The following is a 25,986-nucleotide window of genomic DNA, read 5'->3' as shown; positions in this document are numbered from 1 at the left end:
ATACCGCAGCATGCTGCGCTTTTTGCTCCGGCCAAAAATCCGGAACACTTGCCGCAAGGCCGCATCCGGAATTAATGCCCATTGAAAGGCATTGATCCGGATCCGGCCTTAAGCTAAACGTCGTTTCGGCGCATTGCCGGAGCCGACATTTAGCTTTTTCAGAGTGGTTACCATGGCTGCCGGGACGCTAAAGTCCTGGCAGCCATGGTAAAGTGTAGCGGGGAGCAGTGTACTTACCGTCCGTGCGGCTCCCCGGGCGCTTCAGAGTGACGTCAGGGCGCCCCAAGCGCATGGATCATGTGATCACATGGATCACGTCATCCATGCGCATGGGGCGCTCTGACGTCATTCTGGAGCGCCCCGGGAGCCGCACGGACTGTAAGTATACTGCTCCCCCGCTCCTACTATGGCATAGTAACACTGGGTGCCATAGTAACACTGAAAGCATTTGGAAGACGGTTCCGTCTTCAAATGCTTTCAGTACACTTGCGTTTTTCCGGATCCGGCGTGTAATTCCGGCAAGTGGAGTACACGCCGGATCCGGACAACGCAAGTGTGAAAGAGGCCTAAGTTTTTCTGAAAAGCCTGATCAGTCAAAAAGACTGAACTGAAGACATCCTGAAGGACGGACTCTCCATTCAGAATGCATGGGGATAAAACTGATCAGTTCTTTTCCGGATTTGAGCCCCTAGGACGGAACTCAGCGCCGGAAAAGAAAAACGCTAGTGTGAAAGTGCCCTAATAAACTATGTACATCAACAAGATGGAGGATAACCGGCAGATCGGTGGGGGCTCTACCACAAGAGAACAGGGGCCCCGTGGAGCTCTCCCTGAAGCGGAAGGAGCGGCTGGTCGGAAAGGTGCGCCGTTATTTTCTATGGGAGCGCCAGAGAAAGCCCCCGTCTCATGAGCATTGCACCCGGCACACTAGCCATTCCTATACACAGGGGCTACGTGCAGAGCATTGCACCCAGCACGCTATCCATACACAGGGAGTACGTGCAGAGCATTGCACCCAGCACGCTATCCATACACAGGGAGTACGTGCAGAGCATTGCACCCGGCACACTATCCATGCACAGGGGGTACGTGCAGAGCATTGCACCCAGCACGCTATCCATACACAGGGAGTACGTGCAGAGCATTGCACCCGGCACACTATCCATGCACAGGGGGTACGTGCAGAGCATTGCACCCAGCACGCTATCCATACACAGGGAGTACGTGCAGAGCATTGCACCCGGCACACTATACATTCCTATACAGCCCGGATCTGCCCATCACAGCACTCAGCCCCCTCCTGATTGGCTGGACAGCCCACCAATCAGCGGCAGACAGATCTCCGGTCCCACTACTCATGGAGAACTTTGAATGAGTCCGGCAGCCGGTGTGTGCGGTGACACATGGCGGCCTCTGCTCCCCGGCCGGTCCCCAGGAGGATGGCGCTGCTCCTGCTGCTGTTCTGGGCAGGGAACCTCCACGCTGCGGGGGCTACGGAGGAAGTGAGCCCAGAGAAGAGCCTGGTGTGGGGGCCGGGGCTGCAGGCTGCCGCCACCCTGCCCGTCCGGCACTTCTACATCCAGGCGGTGAGCGGAGACGGACACAACTTCACCTCCTCCCCGGGTAATCACGTGACCCGCCGCTAGTAACGAAACGTCCCAGACAGACGGGACCGGCAGACAGGCCCCGCCCACTGACGTCACCGCCCAGTGCCCCATACTCGACGGGTAACCCCTTCACTGCTGCGGGTTTTAGAGTAGTTATCAGTGTGAGCAGCCGCTATACTGACTGACCCAGATGTAGTACAGGGGCCCCGTGGCTGTCAGTGTTATGGGGGCCCCGTGGCTGACAGTGTTATGGGGGCCCAGTGTCTGTCAGTGTTATGGGGCCCCGTGGCTGTCAGTGTTATGGGGCCCCCGTGGCTGTCAGTGTTATGGGGGCCCCGTGGCTGACAGTGTTATGGGGGCCCAGTGGCTGTCAGTGTTATGGGGGCCCAGTGGCTGTCAGTGTTATATGGGTCATGGGCCTGTGGCTGCCAGTGTTATGGGGGCCCCGTGGCTGTCAGTGTTATGGGGGCCCAGTGGCTGTCAGTGTTATGGGGGCCCAGTGGCTGTCAGTGTTATATGGGTCATGGGCCCAGTGGCTGTCAGTGTTATGGGGGCCCAGTGGCTGTCAGTGTTATATGGGTCATGGGCCTGTGGCTGCCAGTGTTATGGGGGCCCAGTGGCTGTCAGTGTTATGGGGGCCCAGTGGCTGTCAGTGTTATGGGGGCCCAGTGGCTGTCAGTGTTATATGGGTCATGGGCCTGTGGCTGCCAGTGTTATGGGGGCCCCGTGGCTGCTGTATTTTGAGACTACCAGGGATTTTGTGTGCCCGTCGTACAGACACTAGTTCCAGCACAACTATTGCGGCTGGCGGTGTTATCAGGGGGTTGCGGCTGACGGTGTTATCAGGGGGTTGCGGCTGGCGGTGTTATCAGGGGGTTGCGGCTGGCGGTGTTATCAGGGGGTTGCGGCTGGCGGTGTTATCAGGGGGTTGCGGCTGGCGGTGTTATCAGGGGGTTGCGGCTGGCGGTGTTATCAGGGGGTTGCGGCTGGCGGTGTTATCAGGGGGTTGCGGCTGGCGGTGTTATCAGGGGGTTGCGGCTGACGGTGTTATCAGGGGGTTGCGGCTGGCGGTGTTATCAGGGGGTTGCGGCTGGCGGTGTTGGGCGGAGTTCACATCACCCTCAGAGATGATCCGGCATTGATGCCAGCTGTTGCATGCAGTAGTATTTGTCCGGCCAAAACCTGGTGTTTATGCCGGAAAGCGGCCGGATCACCGCCTGACATTACATCCAATGGGGATCTGGTGGTGATCCAGAGAATCCGGAAATACCAGCTGTTCTCTTCCAGAAACGTCCTGACAACAACAGAGAACAGTTTTGGTAAATCTGCCCCCAGTGTTCATTGTTTTGGGACCACTTATTAAAACTGGAGCGTCCACATCATGTTTTGTATTCCACATTTAACATATACATTGGGAATAAAGGATGCAGAAGTACCGTACACTGCGGTTTTTCAATCCTGCCGAGTCCAGCAAAAAAGTATACGTTAACGTATACGTTTTTTTCTTTTTACAATGATACCCTATGGCGACGGATGGCGCTGTGACTTCCCTCTGACGTGTTGTGTTAAATGTGGGGTGACCGTGATGTGAACACCGCTGAGAATGTCACACACATCAGTGACTGGTCAGACCTGGCATACATGTGTAGAAGGGCGACATGGCATATGTTGGCATTAGTAGCTCTTTCGCACACCTGGCATACTGGCTGGAAGGTTTATTGGCTGCTCGCTTGTCACGGCCGCCTCATTATTGCAGTGTTCACAGGTCACGTCTGAAAACAGCGAAAGAGCAACAAGGATGTGCGAGCGACACGGGATCTGTTGTTCTGTGAAACACCCGACACAGTCATAAGGTTGTCACTGTTATGGGGGCACTCTGGATGTTGTTATAGGGGCACTGGTTGGCACTAATGGGGGCACTATTGATGTTATTATTATAGGGGCACTGTTGATATTGTTATAGGGGCACTGGTTCTAACATGGGTTACAGACACTGGTTGTCACTGTTATGGGGGACACTATTGATAATATTGTTATAAGGGCACTGGTTGTCATTGTTATGGAGACACTGGTTGACATTGTTATGGGGGACACTATTGTTATAAGGGCACTGGTTGTCACTGTTATGGGGACACTAGATATTATAAGGGTACTCGTTCTAACTTCAGGGTTACAGACACTGGTTGTAACTGTCAATGACACTTATGGGGGCACTATGATTGACACTGTTGTAGGAGGACAACATGGTTGACCTTGTAACAGCATATTTACACCCAAAGGCCATAAATAAGACATTATGCATTTTCTTTTGTTGCACTTTTCCCCAAATTGTAGTTTTGAATGGAATCCTTTTTGGCACTTTTTTCCCAGTTGCGGACAGACACTGGGGGAGATTTATTAAGACTGGTGGAAAGAAAAACTGGCTTAGTTGCCCATAGCAACCAATCAGATTCCTCCTTTGATTTTTCAGAGCTCCTTTGGTAAATTTAAAGGTGAAATCTGATTGGTTGCTATGGGCAACTACGCCAGTTTTCCTGTACAATAGTTTGATAAATCTCCCCCATATTTTCGGTGTATGAATGATGCCCTGTCACTGTTCTGTGTGGATATATGCGTGTGCTGAGACATTAGGGCCATTGCTACTGTTGTGAGGACCCTGGTTGGCAGTGTTAAGGGGCCACTTTTTTTAAGCCTGAGATTGTGACTTTTTTTTTTTTTCACCCAAATGCAGAGAGCCACACAACAAAATTCACAAGGGTGCGGTTTATAACGGCCCCCATAAACCAATTCCCAATCCCATCCCTCCGAGCCAAGAGGCCCTGCGAGGGTCAGGGACAGGTAGCCATCCTCAGCCGAAGCCTAGGAAGAGTCAGTCGTGCTCCAGCTCCCACCCCAGATGTTGGCCAGGACCTTCTCTAGGTCTGATTCCCCCAGTAGAGGAGCCAAGGGGTTGCAGGGGGTTGAGGAACCTGATGACCCCACACACACCCATACCCTAGATCTACAGGAGGTAACCCACAAGGGCACCACATCCTGCAATGTCCTTGTGACAATTGTGGACAGTGAACACATTGTGCCATTCCAACCTGGATATTCAGCTAGAATTATATAAATTCTTTATCTTGCCTAGCCAGAAGGCCCGGGCAGAAATAAATGAGTGCACTCAAAATGTGAGAGTGTGTTCAAATGGGCCATGATTCAGTGAGTTCAAGCACCTCAGGGTCACCAGTCCTGGGGCACTGCTGTGCCACGGGCATTCAAACATCTCAGGGTAACCATCAGCTAATTTGAATGCTTCCACTCCGTGTCTAGGTCAGCTCCTTACTTGTGAGTACTTGCCAAGCCACTGCTAAGAACAGGTACTCTGATTTATCTTGCCCAAAAGAAAGGAGCCTCTGTAGCTGTCATGATTATGAAGAACTGTGAATGTCAGGTGTATAGAGAACACTCTTATGGGACCACTGTGGCTGGCATGGGTATGAAGAACACTTATGGGGCCACTGTGGCTGGCATGGGTATGGAGAACACTCTTATGGGGCCACTGTGAATGTCAGGTGTATAGAGAACACTCTTATGGGGCCACTGTGGCTGGCATGGGTATGAAGAACACTTATGGGGCCACTGTGGCTGGCATGGGTATGGAGAACACTCTTATGGGGCCACTGTGAATGTCAGGTGTATAGAGAACACTCTTATGGGGCCACTGTGGCTGGCATGGGTATGAAGAACACTTATGGGGCCACTGTGGCTGGCATGGGTATGGAGAACACTCTTATGGGGCCACTGTGGCTGGCATGAGTATGGAGAACACTCTTATGGGGCCACTGTGGCTGGCATGAGTATGGAGAACACACTTATGGGGCCACTGTGGCTGGCATGGGTATGGAGAACACACTTATGGGGCCACTGTGGCTGGCATGGGTATGGAGAACACACTTATAGTTCTGATGACGATCTATTATTTTTCTAGGGAATAAACCATTTAAGGTCGTGATTAAAGCCTTGTCTCCAAAAGAATACATCCGAATTCACGTGCCGGACCCCCTGGACAGGAATGATGGCTCCTTCCTGATGAGATATCGCATGTATGGAAGTACTAGAGAAGGACTGGTCATTGAAGTGCGTCATCAGGACAAGCATGTAGCACAGTCTCCGTATATACTGAAAGGTAATGCCAATAGAAACATAGAATGTGTCGGCAGATAAGAACCATTTGGCCCATCCAGTCTGCCCAATATACTGAATACTATGGATAGCCCCTGGCCCTATCTTATATGAAGGATGGCCTTATGCCTATCCCATGCATGCTTAAACTCCTCCACTGTATTTGCAGCTGCCACTTCTGCAGGAAGGCTATTCCATGCATCCACTAATCTCTCAGTAAAGTAATACTTCCTGATATTACTTGTAAACCTTTGCCCCTCTAATTTAAAACTATGTCCTCTTGTAGAAGTTTTTCTTCTTTTAAATATTCTTTCCTCTTTTACCTTGTTGATTCCCTTTATGTATTTAAAAGTTTCTATCATATCCCCTCTGTCTGGTCTTTCTTCCAAGCTATACATGTTAAGGTCCTTTAACCTTTCCTGGTAAGTTTTATCCTGCAATCCATGTACCAGTTTAGTAGCTCTTCTCTGAACTCTCTCTAGAGTATCTATATCCTTCTGGAGATATGGTCTCCAGTACTGCGCACAATACTCCAAATGAGGTCTCACTAGTGTTCTGTAGAGCGGCATGAGCACCTCCCTCTGTCTACTGGTAATGCCTCTCCCTATACACCCAAGCATTCTGCTAGCCTTTCCTGCTGCTCTATGACATTGTCTGCCTATCTTTAAGTCTTCTGAAATAATGACCCCTAAATCCCTTTCCTCAGATACTGAGGTTAGGACTGTATCACTGATTTTATATTCTGCTCTTGGGTTTTTACGCCCCAGGTGCATTATTTTGCACTTAACAACATTACATTTTAGTTCCCAGATTTTTGACCATTCCTCTAGTTTTCCTAAATCCTTTTCCATTTGATGTATCCCTCCAGGAACATCAACCCTGTTACAAATCTTTGTGTCATCAGCAAAAAGACACACCTTACCATCAAGGCCTTCTGCAATTTCTCTGATAAAGATATTAAACAATATGGGTCCCAGAACAGATCCCTGAGGTACCCCACTGGTAACAAGACCTTGGTCTGAATATACTCCATTGACTACAACCCTCTGTTGTCTGTCCCTCAGCCACTGCCTAATCCATTCAACAATATGGGAGTCCAAGCCCAATGACTGCAATTTATTGATAAGCCTTCTTTCTATGTGGGACAGTATCAAAAGCCTTACTAAGGTCTAGATAAGCGATGTCTACTGCACCTCCGACATCTATTATTTTAGTCACCCAATCAAAAAAATCAATAAGATTAGTTTGACATGATCTCCCTGAAGTAAACCCATGCTGTTTTTCATCTTTCAATCCATGGGATTTTAGATGTTCCACAATCCTCTCCTTAAGTATGGTTTCCATTAATTTCCCCACTATTGATGTCAGGCTTACTGGCCTATAGTTGCCCGATTCCTCCCTACTACCTTTCTTGTGAATGGGCACAACATTTGCTAATTTCCAATCTTCTGGGACGACTCCTGTTACCAGTGATTGGTAAATAAATCTGTTAATGGTTTTGCTAGTTCACCGCTAAGCTCTTTTAATAGCTTTGGGTGTATCCCATCAGGCCCCTGTGACTTATTTGTATTCATTTTAGACAGCTGATGTAGAACCTCTTCCTCTGTAAAGACACATGCATCAAAAGATTCATTAGTCTTCCTTACTAACTGAGGTCCCTTTCCTTCATTTTCCTTTGTAAAAACTGAACAGAAGTATTCATTGAGGCAGTCAGCTAGTTCTTTATCTTCTTCCATATACCTTCCTTCTTTTGTTTTTAATTTGGTAATTCCTTGTTTTAGTTTCCTTTTTTCATTTATGTATCTGAAGAATGCCTTATCGCCTTTTTTCACTGACTGAGCTAATTTCTCTTCTGCCTGTGCTTTAGAAGCTCTTATAACTTGTTTGGCCTCTCTCTACCTAATCTTGTAAATTAGCCTGTCATCCTCGTTTGTTTTTTTTGTTTTTATAATTATCTTTTTGTTTTTAATGATTTTGGCCACTTCTGCTGAGTACCACAGTGGTCTTTTCCTTTTTTTGCCTCTACTGACAAGCCTAATGCAATTATCTGTTGCCTTCAATAGTGCCTCTTTTAAGTAGTCCCATTTCTCCTGGACTCCATTGAAACTGTTCCAATCTGATAGGGACTCGTATACCACTAATCTAATTTTAGAAAGGTCAGTTTTTCTAAAATCTAAAACTTTTGTTTTTGTGTGGTGTGACTCAGTCACTGTACTTATAGTAAACCACACTGACTGGTGATCACTAGATCCCAAGCTTTCCCCTACAGTAATATCAGATGCCACCCCCCAATGTAGTGCACATGGGGGTGGCATCAACAGCAGACCAGCAGTTGGCCATCATGGGTATGGAGAGCACTTTTTTGGGGCCACTTTGAATGCCAAGTTTATGGAGAACACCCTTATGGATCGGCTTCATAATCAACATACTGGCCATGAGTATCAGAATTTTTTTTAATTTCTCTGCGTTCGGGCTGGTCTTGGATGTGGCCGGAGGTGGACCTCATTCTGTGAATAGGCGAAGGTTCCAGAGGTGCCACGACTGCAAAAATATCAGCAAAAACATGGGACTGTACTCTTGGCTAAAGTTCATTACTTATGTATATAATTTTATTTATTTATTTTAACAAAAATGTGGTTTTGCAGCATTTACAAAAATCCCTGCAAGAAACTGTACTAAAACCTGAAAAATAAGGTCTTGTGTAAATATAGCCTTTAGATCTTGCAGCTCTATAGCTGAGAGGGGAGACTACGTGGGCCCACTATTAAAGGGCGTAGCCGTTACACCTAGAGGCTTTGCTCTTTCTTCAACTGCCGCACACTCTTTCACTTCGATTGACAAGGCCGGGCTGTGAAAACATCGTCACACCTGGCCCTGTCTATCTAGTGCAGTGGGCACGGTAGTTGTAGTGAAAGTAGAGCCTCTAGGTGTAATGGCAACGCCCACGTTGCTCCTAGAGGCTCCTTTGCATATATTAAACCATCATTTTTCTCAGCGATGCGGGCACATATGAAAATGGGACCAACGCAGATGTCTTAAGGCTGGGTCTACACCTAGACTTTTTGTAGCATTACTAAGTTTTTATCAAGCTACAGCTGATATCCAAAGTAGTAAATACCTGAGCTCTCTCTCCCAATCCCTCCAAACACATGCACACTCAGCTTGGTAATGTACCCCAAAATAGTGCAGATTAAAAATAAAACTGGTCTCTAATAATTGGGTTTTTGAAAATTTCTAAAAAATTTCAAGATTTGCTTCTAAACTTCTAAGCCTTGTAACATCCCCAAAAAATAAAATATCATTCCCAAAATGATCCAAACATGAAGTAGACATATGGGGAATGTAAAGTAATAACTATTTTTGGAGGTAATACTATGTATTATTGAAGTAGAGAAATTTAAACTTGGAAATGTGCAATTTTTTTTACAAATTTTTGGTCAATTTGTTTTTTTTGTTTTTTTAATAAATAAAAATGCATTTTTTTTTTACTTCATTTTACCAGTGTCATGAAGTACAATATGTGACGAAAAAACAATCTCAGAACGGCCTGGATAAGTCAAAGCGTTTTAAAGATATCGGCACTTAAAGTGACACTGGTCAGATTTGCAAAAAATGGCCAAGTCCGTAAGGTGAAATAGGGCCGAGTCCTTAAGGGGTTAAAGAAACACGTCTAGGATATGTCCTGAGAGCTGTTACCACAGGGCAGAAAGCCTATATAGTTCCTGTATACCAGCCTGGAAGGATTCTTCTTTCCGGAGAATGGGCTTCTGAGAACATGACTGATTACAATGAGGACCATCCTGGGTGAGATGATGTGAAGGCACTCCGCCAGTAACCGCCTAGTTCAGCTTCAGAAGGTGTGGTGATGCATTAACATTTCCCGCTGCCTGATGGATGCCGACCTGACAGCGGGCCTTGTCCTGGCTTGTCCCACACGCAGCAGAAGATACATTTGATCTAATCTCTGTTTTCCGCTGTGTCTCTGTGTTAATCCCAAAATGTTTTTCACCCACATACAAAAATATACAGACATTTAAAGGGGTATACCATAACTTACGATTTGATCTGTCCTCAGATTAAATCGGTGGGGGTCAACTCCTGGCACCCCTGCCAGTCAGCTGTCTGAAAGGGCCACAGCACTCGGACTACACCAAGTACAGCGCCTTACATTATTTAGTGGCTGTTTTTGGTATTACAACTCAATCACATTCACTTGACGTCACTGGCTTAGGCTACTTTCACACTCGCGTTTTGGCTCTCCATTTGTGAGATCCGTTCAGGGCTCTCACAAGCGGTCCAAAACGGATCAGTTTTGCCCTAATGCATTCTGAATGGACAAGGATCCGCTCAGAATGCATCAGTTTGCATCCGTTCAGTCTCCATTCCGCTCTGGAGGCTGCCTGCAGCGTTTTTCTGTACACGATGTGGTTCTGACACAATAGAAAACGGATCCGTCCCCCATTGACTTTCATGGCTATAGAAGACATAATACAACCGGATCCGTTCATGACGGATGTGTGCAGTTGTTTTATTGTAACGGAAGCGTTTTTGCAGATCCATGAAGGATCCGCAAAAAATGCTAGTGTGAAAGTAGCCTTAGGCCCCTTTCACACGAGCAAGTCCCACGCATCCGACTCGCAGCGTGAGTATGTATCAGCTCCCGTCCTGACCTCCCAGCACTGATGGGGTTGTATAGTATTATACTGATTTACAATGCTATGTAACCCTTAGAGGTCTGGAATATATTGGATAACACTGACATAATGCTGTCAGTGTTGTCCAATACTTTCCAGAACTGTAAGGGTTACATAGCATCATAAATCAATGTAATGCTATGCGACCCCGTCAGTGCTGGGAGGTCAGGACGGGTGCTCTCCCTGACGCATGCTGCGAGTCTAATGCGTGGGACTCACTCGTGTGATAGGGGCCTTCGGAAGAGGACGTCTGGGCGGCAAGGCACCTTCCAACAGCTGGCGAGCAGCGGTGCTAGGAGTCAGACCCCCAACCGATCATCCTGGGGATGTTGGAGAAAACGTCGGTGTGAGCTTAAACGTTGCACAGTGTGACTTAATAGGACCTTTATTTGGGGTGCTGCTTAGATCCCTTCTATTTGAGGATAGGCCATCAATATTTAAGTCCTGGAAAACGCCTTCAAGGTACCTTCACATGGCGGATTTTGATAGCGTTGTGTACTCCATGGCAGAAAGCGCCACGGTTTCTGCTGTGGTCGTTCACATTAAATGGAGCTAAACCGTGAGTGTACACCCACCATGGCTTGAAACAGCATCTGTCCAGACACCGCGCCAAGAAGGGACATGCCCCTCCTTGGCAAGCTTGCAGCTTTAAAACGCCAGTCCACGAACTGCAGCGCTGCCTCCCTTTGAAAACAATGGGAGGCAGACACCACGTGGTCACCAACCAAATTCTGCCATTTCGAACAGGCCCTTAAAGGTTAAGTCCTTTAAATCATTGAATGTCCTGTGAAAGCTACAGGGGGATTACATGCAGTGATCTCCTCCACAGTATGGAGAGCAGTGATCGCTGATGCTTTCGCTCGTCCCCCGGCAGCAGATCGTGATTAGACAGTACAATCTGCCGATGGCAAGTGAAAGATTAACGAGTGATTGCTTGTCGGCAGTATTGCACTGCCAGATCATTGCTAACGGGCGTTACTACCAACACTTGTTAGATATGATCTGCACGATTATCTGCTAGTGTAATCCCTAGTCTGCCCCACTCTCGGTCCTCTTGGAGAATGTATTTTGCTCTCACGTGCTATGCGTACCAGAAGCCTTCTTCCCTACATGCCCATAAGTGCAGATTTTATTATTACTCCTGGAAATCTGCCTGGTTATGAAGATAAATCAAGCAGGTTTACTGCTGAGGGGTCTGGAAAGGAGTTGCTGTACTTTTTATAGGCTGTAAAGGGGTATTTTAGGGATAGATCTTGATATTTAGCTATGCTATGCCACCAGTGTACGATTGGGGAGGTCCACCCTGGGCAGTCCTTTCCGAAAGCCTCCCTGGCACCATTCACATTTTGGTAGGGAGCAGAAAAGCACAAGTAGCTGAAGGCCTTGCCTGATATGTCATTGTTGTCTATATAGACTACTATAGACTAGTTCCTGGCAGGCTGCTCCAGCAGCAGAGGACAGCCTCCCGGAATTCACCAGATCCGGGACTGCCGGATGTGGACGGAATGTCCGCTGCCCGCATTAAGTATGCTGCGGTTTGTGTTTGGCCGATCCTCCGCATGCCTGCCGGATTGTAGCTACCGCTGGTGAGAAGTGTTGTCCATTTCATAAAACCCATTTATAAATCACCTAGTAGGGAATTTTCTGTTCAGGATCCTCATCTCATGGCCAAAATGGAGAACGATATACAAAGAGTGTCTCTCCCTGGAACTGTCTTCTCCAGTTGTCCATTGATATGAATAGACACTGTGTAATGCTTAAAGGGAACCTGTCAATATGATCTAGCTGCTCAAACTACCATCAACCTGTTGTCCAGGACAGTAACAGTCGATGTTCTTCCACTTGCTTGCAGTTTCCACATCCTGCAGCATTCCCAAGCCTTTGTAGAATGGCAAAGGTGGAACCACTCTTTGAAGATGTGCATTCACCGATGAAGCCAAGGCCGGTACACCTCACTTCTCCTCACTTCACTGTTCAAGCGCTGGATGTGGCATGTGATGATGTACCCGACCTGTGGCATGTCAATCAAACCAGGAGGAGGAACGGCCAGGTTGACTTCTCCAAAGAGTAGACCCATCTCTTTGACTCTATACAGGCATAGGAATGAAGCGTTAAAAGATTTTTTATTTTTTTTGCATGGTGCCCAATCTGCAAGCAAGTACAATAACATCAGTGGGGAACCTGTTACTGTACAGGTTCCTCCATAGTCCTCTAACCTGTCAATACAGAGGAAGAGTAAGCCGGAGGAGCAGGGGTGCTCAGAGTGGGCCCCGCCCTCAGTGCACTTAAGTGCTCATTTGCATATGGATTAAAAGTACTTTTTCTCCAGGATGAAGCAACGGATTGCTAAGTCAAAGGTATCATGACATTTAGCTGAGCCCCACAAGGCATTGTGCCCAGTGTAACAATGAATTTCCTGCTGACAGACTCCCTCGAACTTCATTACATTTCTATTTACTGTCCAGTGGTATCGTTGGCACATGCACCAGGATGTTTGCCCCGTGCCCCGGATCTCCTGCTGCCTGCAATTGTCCCACTTGGTTGTATCTGTATCCTCTACCAGGGCCCCCATGGTGCCTCAGTTAACTTAAGTGGTGATCTACTATTTCTTTTTCTAGGACCGGTTTATCATGAGTACTGTGACTGTCCAGAAGAAGACCCTGAAATATGGCAGCAGACTCTTTCATGTCCGACCAGTGAAGCTCAGATATCAAAAGACTTTGCCCCCTTCCCATCTATAGACCTGAACAGAATGCTGGAGGAAGTGCCCAGTAGATTTGCCGAAAAACGCGGCGCCATCGTCCATTACACAGTCCTCAATAATCAGATCTATCGACGGTCCCTGGGCAAATACACAGACTTCAAAATGTTCTCTGATGAAATGTTGCAATCGTTGGCAAGAAAGGTGAGCGTAAGCCAAGATTCAGCCAGGTCCAATAATTGGAGTTGACAAGGCTTGGCACGTTGATATGTTTAGATCATGACTGATATTTCTCCTCAGGGCAGACGAGTCTGAAGTCAATGAATTTAATAACATTTAAGTCGTTTTTTAGGTTCGCCTTCCCGACTTTGAATTTTACATCAATGTGGGTGATTGGCCGGTGGAACATCGAAAGGCAAACGACACCCCTGGCCCACTGCCCATGATTTCTTGGTGCAGCTCTTCTGATTCTAGAGACATCATCCTACCGACCTATGACATTACTCATTCTACCCTTGAAACACTCCGTGGGGTCACCAATGACCTTCTCTCCATCCAGGGCCACACAGGTACGTAGCATATTTATGCCTCGCCATATAGTCATCTCCTCCTGCCACCCACAGACTTTTTGGCTTGGAGAATTAATATAAACCCCGGGGCTGAGCATTGTTTTACAGCTTATATATAGAGAGAGCTATTGAGTACCTTTTAAAATACATTACTTACTGTACACTTACCCATAGTTATAGCCTGTATTATGTATACTCCAGAGCAGCATTCCCAGTTCTGCTGGTCGTGATTGGAGGCAGTTAACCAGCTATTAATTCTTTGTACATCAGATATTTGTACTGCCTGGTGTAAGGAAGATACTTCCTAGAATGCAAATCACCAGAGCCGCTCTGTGCAGACATTAAATAGGTTACCTGGCTTTGGAGCCGACAACCCCTATGCTACGGACCTGTGGCCCTAAACATAAAAAAGAAGACTTGCGTGTCCGCAGTGATTGCTGAGGCTTGTGATTTGTCACAACAGTCACTGGACCCAGTTGGTTCCTGGTCCCGCGGGGACCACAGGAGGCTGGGAATGGTGCGGCATCAGGAACACGGACAGGCGAGTCTTCTTTATTATGATCAAGGATACAGGTCTGTAGTATAGGGGTTGTCAGCTCCTAGGCTGGACAACCCCTTTAAGCAGGGACGGACTGGCCATAGACCCTACAGGGAGAATTCCTAGTAGGCCAATGCCATGGGGCCACCCCAGCCCTCCTCACGGCTGCCAGGCAAGTACATAACAACATGACTCTCTAAGTCAGGTACCTATGCACCTGCCGGTGGCCACAGGCGTTCTCAGATGTTTTCCTGCCCCACCACAAATGGGCTGCTTTTAGTAAGGTATTCTGTGCTGCTGAGACAGTATTTTATGCTGCACTGTGGTATTCGGTTCTGCAGGGGCGGTATTATGTGCTGCACTATGGTATTGCTGGCCCCGCCTACTTGTGTTGGCCCTATCTACGATATGGGGCCATTTTCTTTTTTTTTTTCTCCGGCGCCACGCTAAGTTCCCAGTCCGTCCCTGCCTTTAAGCCAGCAAAGAATACCGCCAAATCTCTGCTGTCAGGCCGTCAAATTTGTGAATCCAATTATGGACTGTAAATCCAACATCAATACAAGTTAAAGGGGTATTGTAGGATTTTGCACAGGATAGGCCATCAATATCTGGGGTCTGAGACCTTGCACCCCCACCAATCAGCGGTTCTGCAGTAGCTCTAGTGCTGGAACTATACAACTTCATCCACTGAATAGTGGACAGAGCCGATTACTGCAGCCATTGAAGTGAATTCCAGCACCGGAGCTCCTGCAGAAGACCTGATCAGTGGGGTATAGAGTGTTGGACCTTTGCCAATCAGATATTGATGGCCTAACTTGAAAAACTCTCTTCTTTACCAATTTTCTACCGTGTTTCCCCGAAAATAAGACCTACTTCCAGTTTTGCCTCTTGCTGTAATATAAGGCATCCCCCCCCCCGAAAATAAGACCTCCCCGATAATAAGGCCCCCCGGAATATAAGGTCCCAGAAGTTACTGTAAGGCGTCTGACTCCTCTGGATCGTAGCGGCGGGCGCCGCCGCGCAGCTCACTGATGCATTGCGCAGGGCAAGGTCTTTGTTTACTGCCGGTGATGTACCGGGCTTCTCCTCCCTATGCTAGGTGGAGGCTTCCGCCGGCACAACATGGGCGGTGTGTTGCGCTGCCCTAGGCTGTTTTTAGAGGTGGGTACCACTAGTACCCGATGCTCCACTCCTACATAGTAAATGAGTAAAGAAGAGGTTATAACCGGGTTCAGCTCCTCAGGACAGGTTTTCAGTATCTGATCAGTGGGGGTCCGATTCCTGCACCCCTGACGACCTGCTCTTTGAAGAGGCCGCTGTTCTCATGAGTGGAGTGGCCTCTTCCTAAGCCGTGTGACGTCACCACCATTGGTCACCTAGTCATTGTGCAGCTCATTCCCGTTTAGCTACTATACAGTGTACGGGCTGTGCTTGGTATAGTGTGAAGAGGCCACTTGAAAACAGCTGATTGGTGGGGGTACTGGGAGTTGGACCCCCAACGATCGGATATTGATGACCTATTCTGAGGATATTTATGGTCAGTGTAGTACATAAATGTAGGATTATGTATAGGATCATCACCTGACAAGTCTCACGTATGATGGCATTAGAAATATGTGGCTTCTTTCTTCCAGAAATAGCGTCTCTAAACTGAACTGACCCTGTTCATGGAAAAAAGCAGCCATGTTGTTCTAATCCATTCAGTCCTATGCAGATGACCGAACCCACCAAAAGGTTCAATGGTCAGTATTTCTGAGCAGGGGCTATCCTTACTATTAACTGCAGATGTTCTAGTCACTATTCGGTTTCTACAAAATGTACATTCCCAGTATCTTCTCTGTTACTTATTCTTCCTGGTGAAAGGAACTAGTTTAATATTGAATCTAGATTGTGGAACTGCTGTTTTTCTGGATTCCATCTATTGTTTCTATATCTCTACTTTCATGGACTAGACAAAGGATTCTCTCTAGTTGCCATGTTGTCAATGTCCTGAGCATTAGCTATTCCATGTTTGTTCTCTTTTTAGGTCCTTCCTGGCACAACAAGACTGAACAGGCCTTTTTCAGGGGACGAGACAGCCGGGAGGAGCGTCTTCAGTTAGTGCAAATGTCTAAAAAGAACCCTGAGCTGCTCGATGCAGGTATCACCGGTTACTTCTTCTTCCGAGAAATGGAGAAGCAGCTGGGAAAAGCTCCACTTATTGGATTCTTCGATTTCTTTAAGGTGAACGTCATTCTACCGAGTGGTTGTTTTTATGGTCCACATACATCGTTTTAAATGTATTACATCAAGTTCAAGGGTCACTAACTTATAAAACTTTTTTTTTTTTTTTTTTTTTTTTTTTTTTTTATCTCATAGAGACATATCAAAGTTTACATCCTTGGGGGTTTAAGTGCTGGGATCTCTAGAACGAGGAGAGAGAAGTGCGCACATATTGCTCTCTCTCCTCACAGCAGAGGATGAAATCGAGACTAGCCCATAGACCTCTATGGAGCCCGTCTCGTGCAGCGAGGAAAGAGAACGCAATATGCACATGCTTCTCTCCCCTCGTTCTAGATATCCGTGGTGGTCTCAGCCAGCTCCAGAAAAAAGGCAAAAACAAAAACCCTTTTCAGGTTCATGCCAACTTGTCCTCGGTGACTGCAGATATGGATTTACCTGAATGTTGTTTAAAAAAAATATATGCATCCGTGCAGTTCCTCTAGAAGTAGTGGATGTCCCCTGTACAGTTAGCTGTCCATATCTAGAAAGATCATGAGTTTTTAAAGGGCATCTGTCAGCAGTTTTGTACCTATGACACCGGCTGACCTGTTACATGTGCACTTGGCAGCTGAAGACATCTGTGTTGGTCCCATGTTCATATGTGCCCGCATTGCTGAGAAAAATGATGTTTTAATATATGCAAATGAGGCTCTGCTCTCTCTGCAACTGCCGCACTCGCTGCACTTTGACAGGACCAAGCAATAAAAACATCATCACACCTGACCCTGTCAATCAAACTGCAGAAGGTGTGGCAGTTGCAGAGAGGGTGGAGTCTCTAGGTGTAATGGTAACGCCCCTGTTGCTCCTAGAGGATCATTTGCATATTATTACAATTTTATTTATCTCAGCAATGCGGACACATATGAACATGGGACCAACACAGATGTCTTCAGCTGCCAAGTGCACGTGTAACAGGTCAGCCAGTGTCATAGGCACAAAACTGCTGACAGTGTGTTTTTAAAGGGTCCTTTATTAAGCTAATTACACCACTATTGTGGCGTATGAAAGTGCTTGCGCCAGAAAGTGGTGGAAGTTATAGCCGACATCTACACCAGCCTGTAGCTGGCGTAGACTTCACTTTCTGGCGCACGGCGCAAACAAAGATGCGCCCGATTTGTTAAGAGGCATCTGCCTCTTAATAAATTGGGCGCCTCTCATGCCAGTGCAGGGAGATCAAGACTGGCAGATGGATGCGCCCGTTTTGATTTATCTCGACTTTTTAATTGTTTCCATAAATTAATAGTACAAGTGAAGATAAGAAACTTTGTAATATAACGGGAGTGTTCCTCTTTCTCCACTTATCTGGTTCCTCCTCCCGCCTGTAATGATTACTTTTTCTGTAAAATCTGTCTTCCGTGAGACAGGTTAGCAGCTCGCTGAGGGATCAAGTTACCTCTGCTGCCCCAAGAAGTCTATGGAAAAGGTGGAGTGGAGCTGATCCTTCGCTGTTGAGCTAAGGGCAGCAGGTGTAAGCTGATCCCTGTGGAGCTGCAGAGATGCCGTGGGCTCCAATACGTTTTCTGTCTCACCCCTGAGCTGGATTAACAGCTATACTGCTTAGTACTGTTGTATAACGTCTTCCATGCTGCTTCTGAGGGTGTGATACAGAGAGATAGGGATCAGGATGTCATCTCCACTATGTGTGCTGTGTATGGGAGACATAATAGCTGCTAGGATCTGCCCATTAGCTCAGTGAAAACTGAGAACTAGAGATCTCCTCCGCAGATAAATGCAGGATACAAATCCTATAATGGTCAGATATACTGTTTGTCCTCATACACATTATGGCTTATTCTGAAGGGTCACCTGAAACCACAGGTACGCTTTAAACACAGAAATTAAATAACCCCCAAATGTTATGACTGCATTACCCAGCAGTTCACTTGAGTAACCCCTTAATATTGCACAGATATTTAGTTTTAACGACCAGACACCTTTTAGCAGTTTTCTGCTAAAAAAACACAACTTTCATTCTTTAAGAGCAGAATACAGAATGAGAGCTGTGCTGTGATTGGTTGATGGGCAGTTTCTCTTTTAGACAGTTGCATAAATCTCTGTGTGTGTATACCGTATATGTATGAGTGTGATATATATATATATATATATATATATATATATATATATATATATATATATTTTATTTATTTTATTATTTTTTGAATTATTGAGTATTTATTATTTGAAAGGGTTTTTCTGAGAATTTTATACTGATGATCTATCCTCAGGATAGGTCATCAGTATTTAATTGGTGTGGGTCCGACACCTGGGAACCCCACCAATCAGTTCTTGTCCCTAGGCCAGTGACGTCACGTGGCCTAGGAGCAGCTCAGCCCCATATAAGTGAATGGGGCTGAGCTGCGATACCAAGCACAACCACTATACAATGTACGGCGCTGTGCTTGGTGAGCTGAGAAACAGGCGCGGCGCTCACAGGAGCATCGGTGCCTTCTCAAACTGCTGATCAGCGGGGGTTCCAGGTGTCAGATCCCCACCAATCAGATTCTGATGACTGATCCAGAGGATAGGTAATCAGTATTAACATCTCAGAAAACCCCTTTAATCACATAGAGGATTCCTAAAATGCGATTTATATTTGTATCTGCATTTATATAGGCGACTTGCATCAGGGTTAGGAATTTGCACATTTTGGTGGTGGTTATTAGGGGTTTATACATCATTATTATTATTATTTTTGCTTTGTTGTATTTGCCACTTTAGTAATTTTTTCTTCTATATTTCTCTTGTAACTGTTACTTTTATACACGTATCTATTGGAGGACTTTTTTTAAATAAAACCTGTAACCTCTCCTAACTACTTGTAATAACAATTCCGGAGCATCTATTCTTATGTGTTGTGCTCTTCCTCTATTATTCCATCTAGAAGTTCTGAATGAATTGCTAACAGTTTGCAATAAAGGTGCAGATGGGTGTTACCAGTTGGAGGTGTGTATCTGCACAGTCTGACACTGACGGCACTGACTGGATAGTGTCAGACTGTACCCCCACCCCCAACTGGTGACACCCATCTGGACCTTTATTGTAGACTGCTAGTAATTTAATCATAAACTATTAGCAGGAATAATAAGGGAATGGCACATCATAGAGAATAGATGCTCCAGAATGGATATTACATGGGGAATGCAAGTACAGTAGTCACTAAAGAGACCTGTCAGGACTGTCAGGCGAGGTGACAGCTCCTCTTTAAACGCCTACTGTAAGAATTCTTATGGTCAGACACCACAGGTATGGCTCTTGTACATACTGTGACTGACGAGCACAAGGGCATTTCTGCATTTCTTATACTTTTATATTAAATAGATTTGTCCAAAATAAGAAATATTTGTCTTTTCCCATTACCAGTGACGCTCTTGTCCATGGTCTGTGTCTGGTATTGCAGCCTAGTGAATGGGCTTGAGGAGCATTACCATCTCGGGCCTGTGGACGAGGATGGCGCTCTTTCCACAAATGATGGCCTCTCACTGTCTATTGTTTCCTTCCACAGTACAAGTACCAGGTGAACGTGGATGGGACTGTGGCCGCCTACAGGTTTCCGTATCTCATGTTGGGGGACAGTTTGGTCCTAAAGCAGGATTCCCAATACTACGAACACTTCTATAGCAACCTAAAGCCAGGGAAACACTACATCCCCATAAAGCGCAACCTGGGGGATTTATTAGACAAGATCAAGTGGGCTAAGGTAAGATGTGGCTGTATGTAACGCACGGGAAAGGTCTTCTGTACACTCCTCTATGCCATTCTCATACCTGAGACTTGCCTACATCACAGGTTTGTCTATTCCGGTCTCCTGTTTACTCCTATCACATCCATCCCCTGCCATTAGTCCACTAGAGGACGCCTGTTTAATGTATTTAATGCAGTACATTCAGGTCCTCGGGTGCACATAGTATAGTTGGACTCCCAGGCATCCCTGCCGATCAGCTGTTCCCAGGAGTCCTGGTGCATTGGTACACAACAGCGCCGCACACAGAGTAGTGGCCGCACCTGGTTACTGCAGCGCTGCTACCATTCAGGTGACTTACCACTGCTGCAAATTAGAAGTTGAGAAAGGGAAATGCCAACGGCTCAGAGATTATTTTTTAGTCTTTCTTAACCTCAGCACCACCTACTACACTATGCCATGCAGCACTTTATAGACATCACTAGTAAACTCCTGGAAAACCCTTTTAAAACCCCTCAACGACCGCCATACCCTGTTTTATGATGGCTGTAGAGAGGATCGATGCACTGACTTTTTTAGTGGTACTGCAAAAGAAGAGTCTTCTCCTGCTGAGGCCGATAGTTGGCCCCCGATAGGAAAGGGGCTCCCTCAGTCATCCATCGCCTCCCTGAAATGAGATTGTGAGGAAGCGAAGTATTACTACGGAAGCTGGTTAGCCTAAGGGCTCATGCACACAAACGTCTTTTCTTACCGTGTCCGTTCCGTTTTTTTTTTTTTTGCGGACCGTATGCGGAACCATTCACTTCAATGGGTCCGCCAAAAAAAAGGGAAGTTACTCCATGTGCGTTCCATTTCTGTATGTCCGTATTTCCGTTCTGCAAAAAAATAGAACCTGTCCTATTATTGTCCGCATTATGGACAAGGATAGGTCTGTTCTATTAAGGGCCTGCTGCTCTGTTTCGCAAAGTACGGAATGCACACGGACGTCATCCGTATTTTTTGCGGACCGCAAAATACATACGGTCGTGTGCATGAGCCCTAACAGGCCTGCTACAAACCTCTTCAGAGGCTTGGCCTTATAGTTTGCCCATTAGTAGCAAACTTTATAGAAGCATTCGAAAAAATAATTGCTGCCCCTAGGAGGACAAAAAGTGAAGAAAAGAGTTTTGCTAAAGAAATAAAGTAAAAGCTCCCCCCTAAAAAAAATTATGAAAAAAACAAAACACTTTTCATTATTTGATTTGTTTTACAAAAGTTTACTGTACCCTAACAAAAACAGATTTGGGACCATCGCAATCACCATGATCTACTAATAAAGACTTTTATCACCCAGCAAACGGCAAGAAAAAAAGTGTAAAGAAAAAAATGGTGGAGCTGCTGTTTTTGCTGCCTCCTTCCACATAAAAATTATAAAAATAAAATTACTAATCCTATGATAACAAGCCCTCATATGGCTGCATTGAAGGACGAAAAAAATACAAAAATAAAATAAAAGTACTAAAATAAAAAAATCTATACTTAGGGCTCGTGCACACGACCGTTGTTGTTGCTGAAATTGCAACACTATGTACCCGAAATGGTCCAGCTCTTTCCATACAAGTCTGTCTGTTTTGTCAGATGCAGCAATACTGCCCAAATCAGATTTTAAAATGGTGCAGATCTATGCTAATGATTGATCCCGGAAGGGTCAACTGGGCGTAGACGCTACATGGAAGAGTCGGGGACTTTGATGCTCACCCCCGCCCCTCCAGTCTTGACTGACACCCCACAGCCGCTGTACACCACCACCAGCCTTCTCCAAAGCACATGCCTTGTGTCCCCCGAGCATGCGCAGTGCAGCAAATTTTTTTTTAATAAGCTATTTGTTTGGCAATACCATTTTTTTTTTTTTTTTGTCCCTCAAGGAAAATGACGACAAGATGAGGAAGATAGCCAAGGAAGGTCAGTCTATGGCCAGGGAACTGCTACAACCTCACAGACTCTACTGCTACTATTATAAAGTATTCCAGGTGAGAACTACTAAAGGAGATCTCATTGCTAAGACAGGAGCATCTGGGTAGTTGGGTTTTAGCACTGGCTGGAAGTTCATTTGCAACTTTGTTTTTCATAGGAAAACACTGGAAATAAGCCATCAATATCTGATCGGTGGGGGTCCGACACCCTGCTCCCCCGTTAATCAGCTGTTCAGGAGTAGCTGCGGCACCAGAACTACACAGCGCCGTCTATTGTGTAGTGGACAGAGTTGGTTACTGCAGCACTGCTCCCATTCGCTTCAATGGGATTTACCAGCTATACAATGGATGGTGTTGCGTAGTTCCGGCACCAGAGCTACTCCTGAATCAGTGTCCGACCTCCGACGATCAGATATTGAAAGCCTATCCTAAAAATAGGAGTGGACAACCATTTGAATATAGAGGCTTTCATGTAATATCACTCTATGGTTAGCCGGCAGCTTCCAACTTCTGGCTGAGCAGATTCTGATTTGTAGAAATCAATCATAACTGGAAAACCTGTGTATGGGAACCGTGTAACTACTGGCATCCATTTGTACTTTAAAGGGGTTGCTCCATTTGAAAGAGTTATCGCCTATCCACAGAATAAGTGTCGCATCAGAGGGGGGTCCACCGATCACAAGAACGGGGGTCCTGTGTTCCCCTATTTGAATGGAGCGGTGGTCACGCATGTGCGCTGCTGCTCCTTACAACTCTCTATGGGACAGTCCGAAATGGCCAAGTACAATCGTTTTGCTATCTCTGGCTGTCCCATGCAAATGAATGGAGCGGCAGCGCAGTTGCCTGACCACTACTGGGCCTCCATTTTTGTGATCGGCATGTGCCCCAGCAGTCAGACCCCTGCCAATCAGAGACTTATCCCCTTATTCTGTAATGGGACAAGCCCTTTAAAGAGGTCTTCCCATCCCTGAAAGGATATGCCATGACCTTGTGATCGGTGGGGGTCCGAATGCAGACCCCAGCCACCACTTTTGCAGGGACCTAAAGTGCAGCCCTATTCATTTTCGTGATCACTCTTCAGGACTACAGGACATTTTTGGGCCCTTGAGTTCAGACATTCATAACTGTTCTTTTACGTTTTTTCAATTATTTATTTTTTAGCTTTTAGTTTTTTTTTGTTTGTTTTTGGGCCCAATGGAAGGAAAATGTCTTGGTTATCGAATCTACATAGCACTGAATGGGGTAAAAAATAAAAAGCGATGATTTACTGACCTTGAGATGTGCTGTACTAACTCTAGGCCTCATTTTTTTCCTATAGATGTATGCCAAGCGTCAAATAAGCCGTCCTGAAATCCGTCATAAGATGGAGCATGTTCCTCAGCCCGATGATAATACCGCCATCTGTAACTGCCACAGGAAGATGACTAATGAGAAGAATGAGTTATAGTCTACGGTATTGAATGATGGAAGAGTGGGACTGTACTCTGAGGCCAGTGACGGGCCTGGCTCCTGAAGAAGATTAATCATTCCTTGAGTGATGAGGTCTAATCTTGTATACCTACTAATATGTCTGTATGGTATCTCAGAAGATCAGTCATCTTGGACCCAGTCCTCCCCTCAGTTCCAGAAACAAAGGGACCACTGCGCCCAGTAGAGCAGTCCATTCCTGATGGCTGGTTTTGCGTTTTTCCATCAGAGGAAACTCCTAATACAAGATATCAATGCGAGAGACATAAGGAGCTGCTGAGCACCAGACTCTCCATCCTCCTCCATGTCTGAAGGGACTGGTGGACTGCGAGTTCACTGCCGATCCTCACCTCACCACATATATAATGCACACTCCGTGTATAAAAGGGAAGGAAAAAATATATGGCACAATAATCATGAAGACTATGTCTGTAACATCAGTGCTGCAGATGGACAGATTTGTATTTCCTCTTTTGTGATATGAATTTATAATAAACATTTTTGTATGTTCTGTAATCCATAGTTATCACTAACGTGTGTTACCACAGGCTTTCTGTATATTCCATGCTATATTCCTGCAGAGTCTTCCGCCAAAAGTGACAAATTGTGACTGGTTGTTAGGGTTTTCTTACCATGAACATTTTTGGGTAAGGAGAAGGACAATTCCTGGGGAGGGGTTCTGTGCCCCCTGTTTACCGAGGAAAAGAAGTCCTGTACGAGCCGACGCTCTCCTTGGGAGACATAGCAGATTGTTGTATGTATGTGCCAAAGAGATCTGGGTTCAGTAGTAGGGTATTATTTATTTACTAGTAGCTTCTATCTATATATCTAATCTATCTTTTATCTGATTTAGCTAAAAAAATTATATATATATATATATATATATATATATATATATATATATATATATATATATATATCATACACTGCATGTCCAAAAAAAAAAGTCGCCACCTGGATTTAACTAAGCAAATAGTTCTGAGCCTCCTATTGGATAATGACTGCAGGGGCGATTATGTTTCAGCTGGCAATAAGTTATTTAACCCCAACTGGTGCAATGAGTTGCTTCTCATTTCTTAAACAACCATGTCGATAGACACATCTCGTGGTCGTGGAAAAGATGTTAGTCTGTATGAGAAGGGTCAAATCATTGGCATGCATCAAGCAGAGAAAACATCTAAGGAGATTGCAGAAACTACTAAAATTGGGTTAAGAACTGTCCAACACATTATTAAAAACTGGAAGGATAGTGGGGACCCATCGTATTCGAGGAAGAAATGTGGCGGGGAAAAAAATCCTGAATGATTGTGATCGGCGATCACCTAAACGTTTGGTGAAATCAAATCGAAGAAAAACAACAGTAGAACTCAGGGCTATGTTTAATAGTGAAAGTAAGAGCATTTCCACACGTACAATGTGATGGGAACTTAAGGGACTGGGACTGAACAGCTGTGTAGCCGTAAGAAAACCACTAATCAGTGAGGGAAACCAGAAAAAAAGGCTTCAGTTTGCTAGGGAGCATAAAGATTGGACTCTGGAGCAATGGAAGAAGGTCATGTTGTCTGATGAGTCCAGATTTACCCTGTTCCAGAGTGATGGGCGCATCAGGGTATGAAGAGAGGCAGATGAAGTGATGCACCCATCATGCCCAGTGCCTACTGTACAAGCCTGTGGGGGCAGTGCTATGATCTGGGGTTGCTGCAGTAGGTCAGGTCTAGGTTCAGCAACAGTATGTTCTCCAAGAATGAGGTCAGCAACTACCTGAACATACTGAATGGCCAGGTTATTCCATCAATGGATTTGTTCTTCCCTGATGGCACGGGCATATTCCAAGATGACAATGCCAGGATTCATCGGGCTCAAATTGTGAAAGAGTGGTTCAAGAAGCATGAGACATCATTCTCACACATGGATTGGCCACCACAGAGTCCAGACCTTAACCCCATTGAGAATCTTTGGGATGTGCTGGAGAAGGCTTTGCGCAGCGGTCAGACTCTACCTCATCAATGCAAGATCTTGGGGGAAAATTAATGCAACACTGGATGGAAATAAATCTTGTGACATTGCAGAAGCTTATTGAAGCAATGCCAAAGCGAATGCGTGCCGTATTCAAAGCTAAAGGCGGCAATGTGTAGAACACTACGCAGACATGGTTTCAAATCATGCACTGCATGTCCAGGCCCGTCTGAAGTTTGCCAATGACCATCTGGATGATCCAGAGGAGGCATGGGAGAAAGTCATGTGGTCAGATGAGACCAAAGTAGAACTTTTTGGTCTACACTTCCCTCGTCGTGTTTGGAGGAAAAGAAGGATGAGTTGCATCCCAAGAACACCATCCATGGGGGTGGTAACA

At 45.9% G+C, this 25,986-nt stretch overlaps 1 protein-coding gene across 1 annotated transcript; it reads left to right on the top strand.

Moving 5' to 3' along the window:
- Positions 1–1,214: 1,214 nt before the first annotated feature.
- On the top strand, positions 1,215–24,003 carry POGLUT3 (protein O-glucosyltransferase 3). The gene is made up of 8 exons (XM_040426258.1): positions 1,215–1,623; positions 5,578–5,775; positions 13,084–13,370; positions 13,519–13,735; positions 16,300–16,496; positions 20,038–20,232; positions 22,119–22,223; positions 23,485–24,003. Exons 1-8 carry the CDS (start codon positions 1,404–1,406, stop codon positions 23,611–23,613), a joined length of 1,548 nt encoding a protein of 515 aa, XP_040282192.1. The 5' UTR covers positions 1,215–1,403; the 3' UTR covers positions 23,614–24,003.
- Positions 24,004–25,986: the final 1,983 nt, after the last annotated feature.

The sequence above is a fragment of the Bufo bufo genome, chromosome 3, assembly GCF_905171765.1.
Source record: "Bufo bufo chromosome 3, aBufBuf1.1, whole genome shotgun sequence".
Classification (NCBI taxonomy): Eukaryota; Metazoa; Chordata; class Amphibia; order Anura; family Bufonidae; genus Bufo; species Bufo bufo.
Note: the sequence above shows the minus strand (reverse complement) of the source record. Positions and strands in the feature narration are given on the sequence as shown.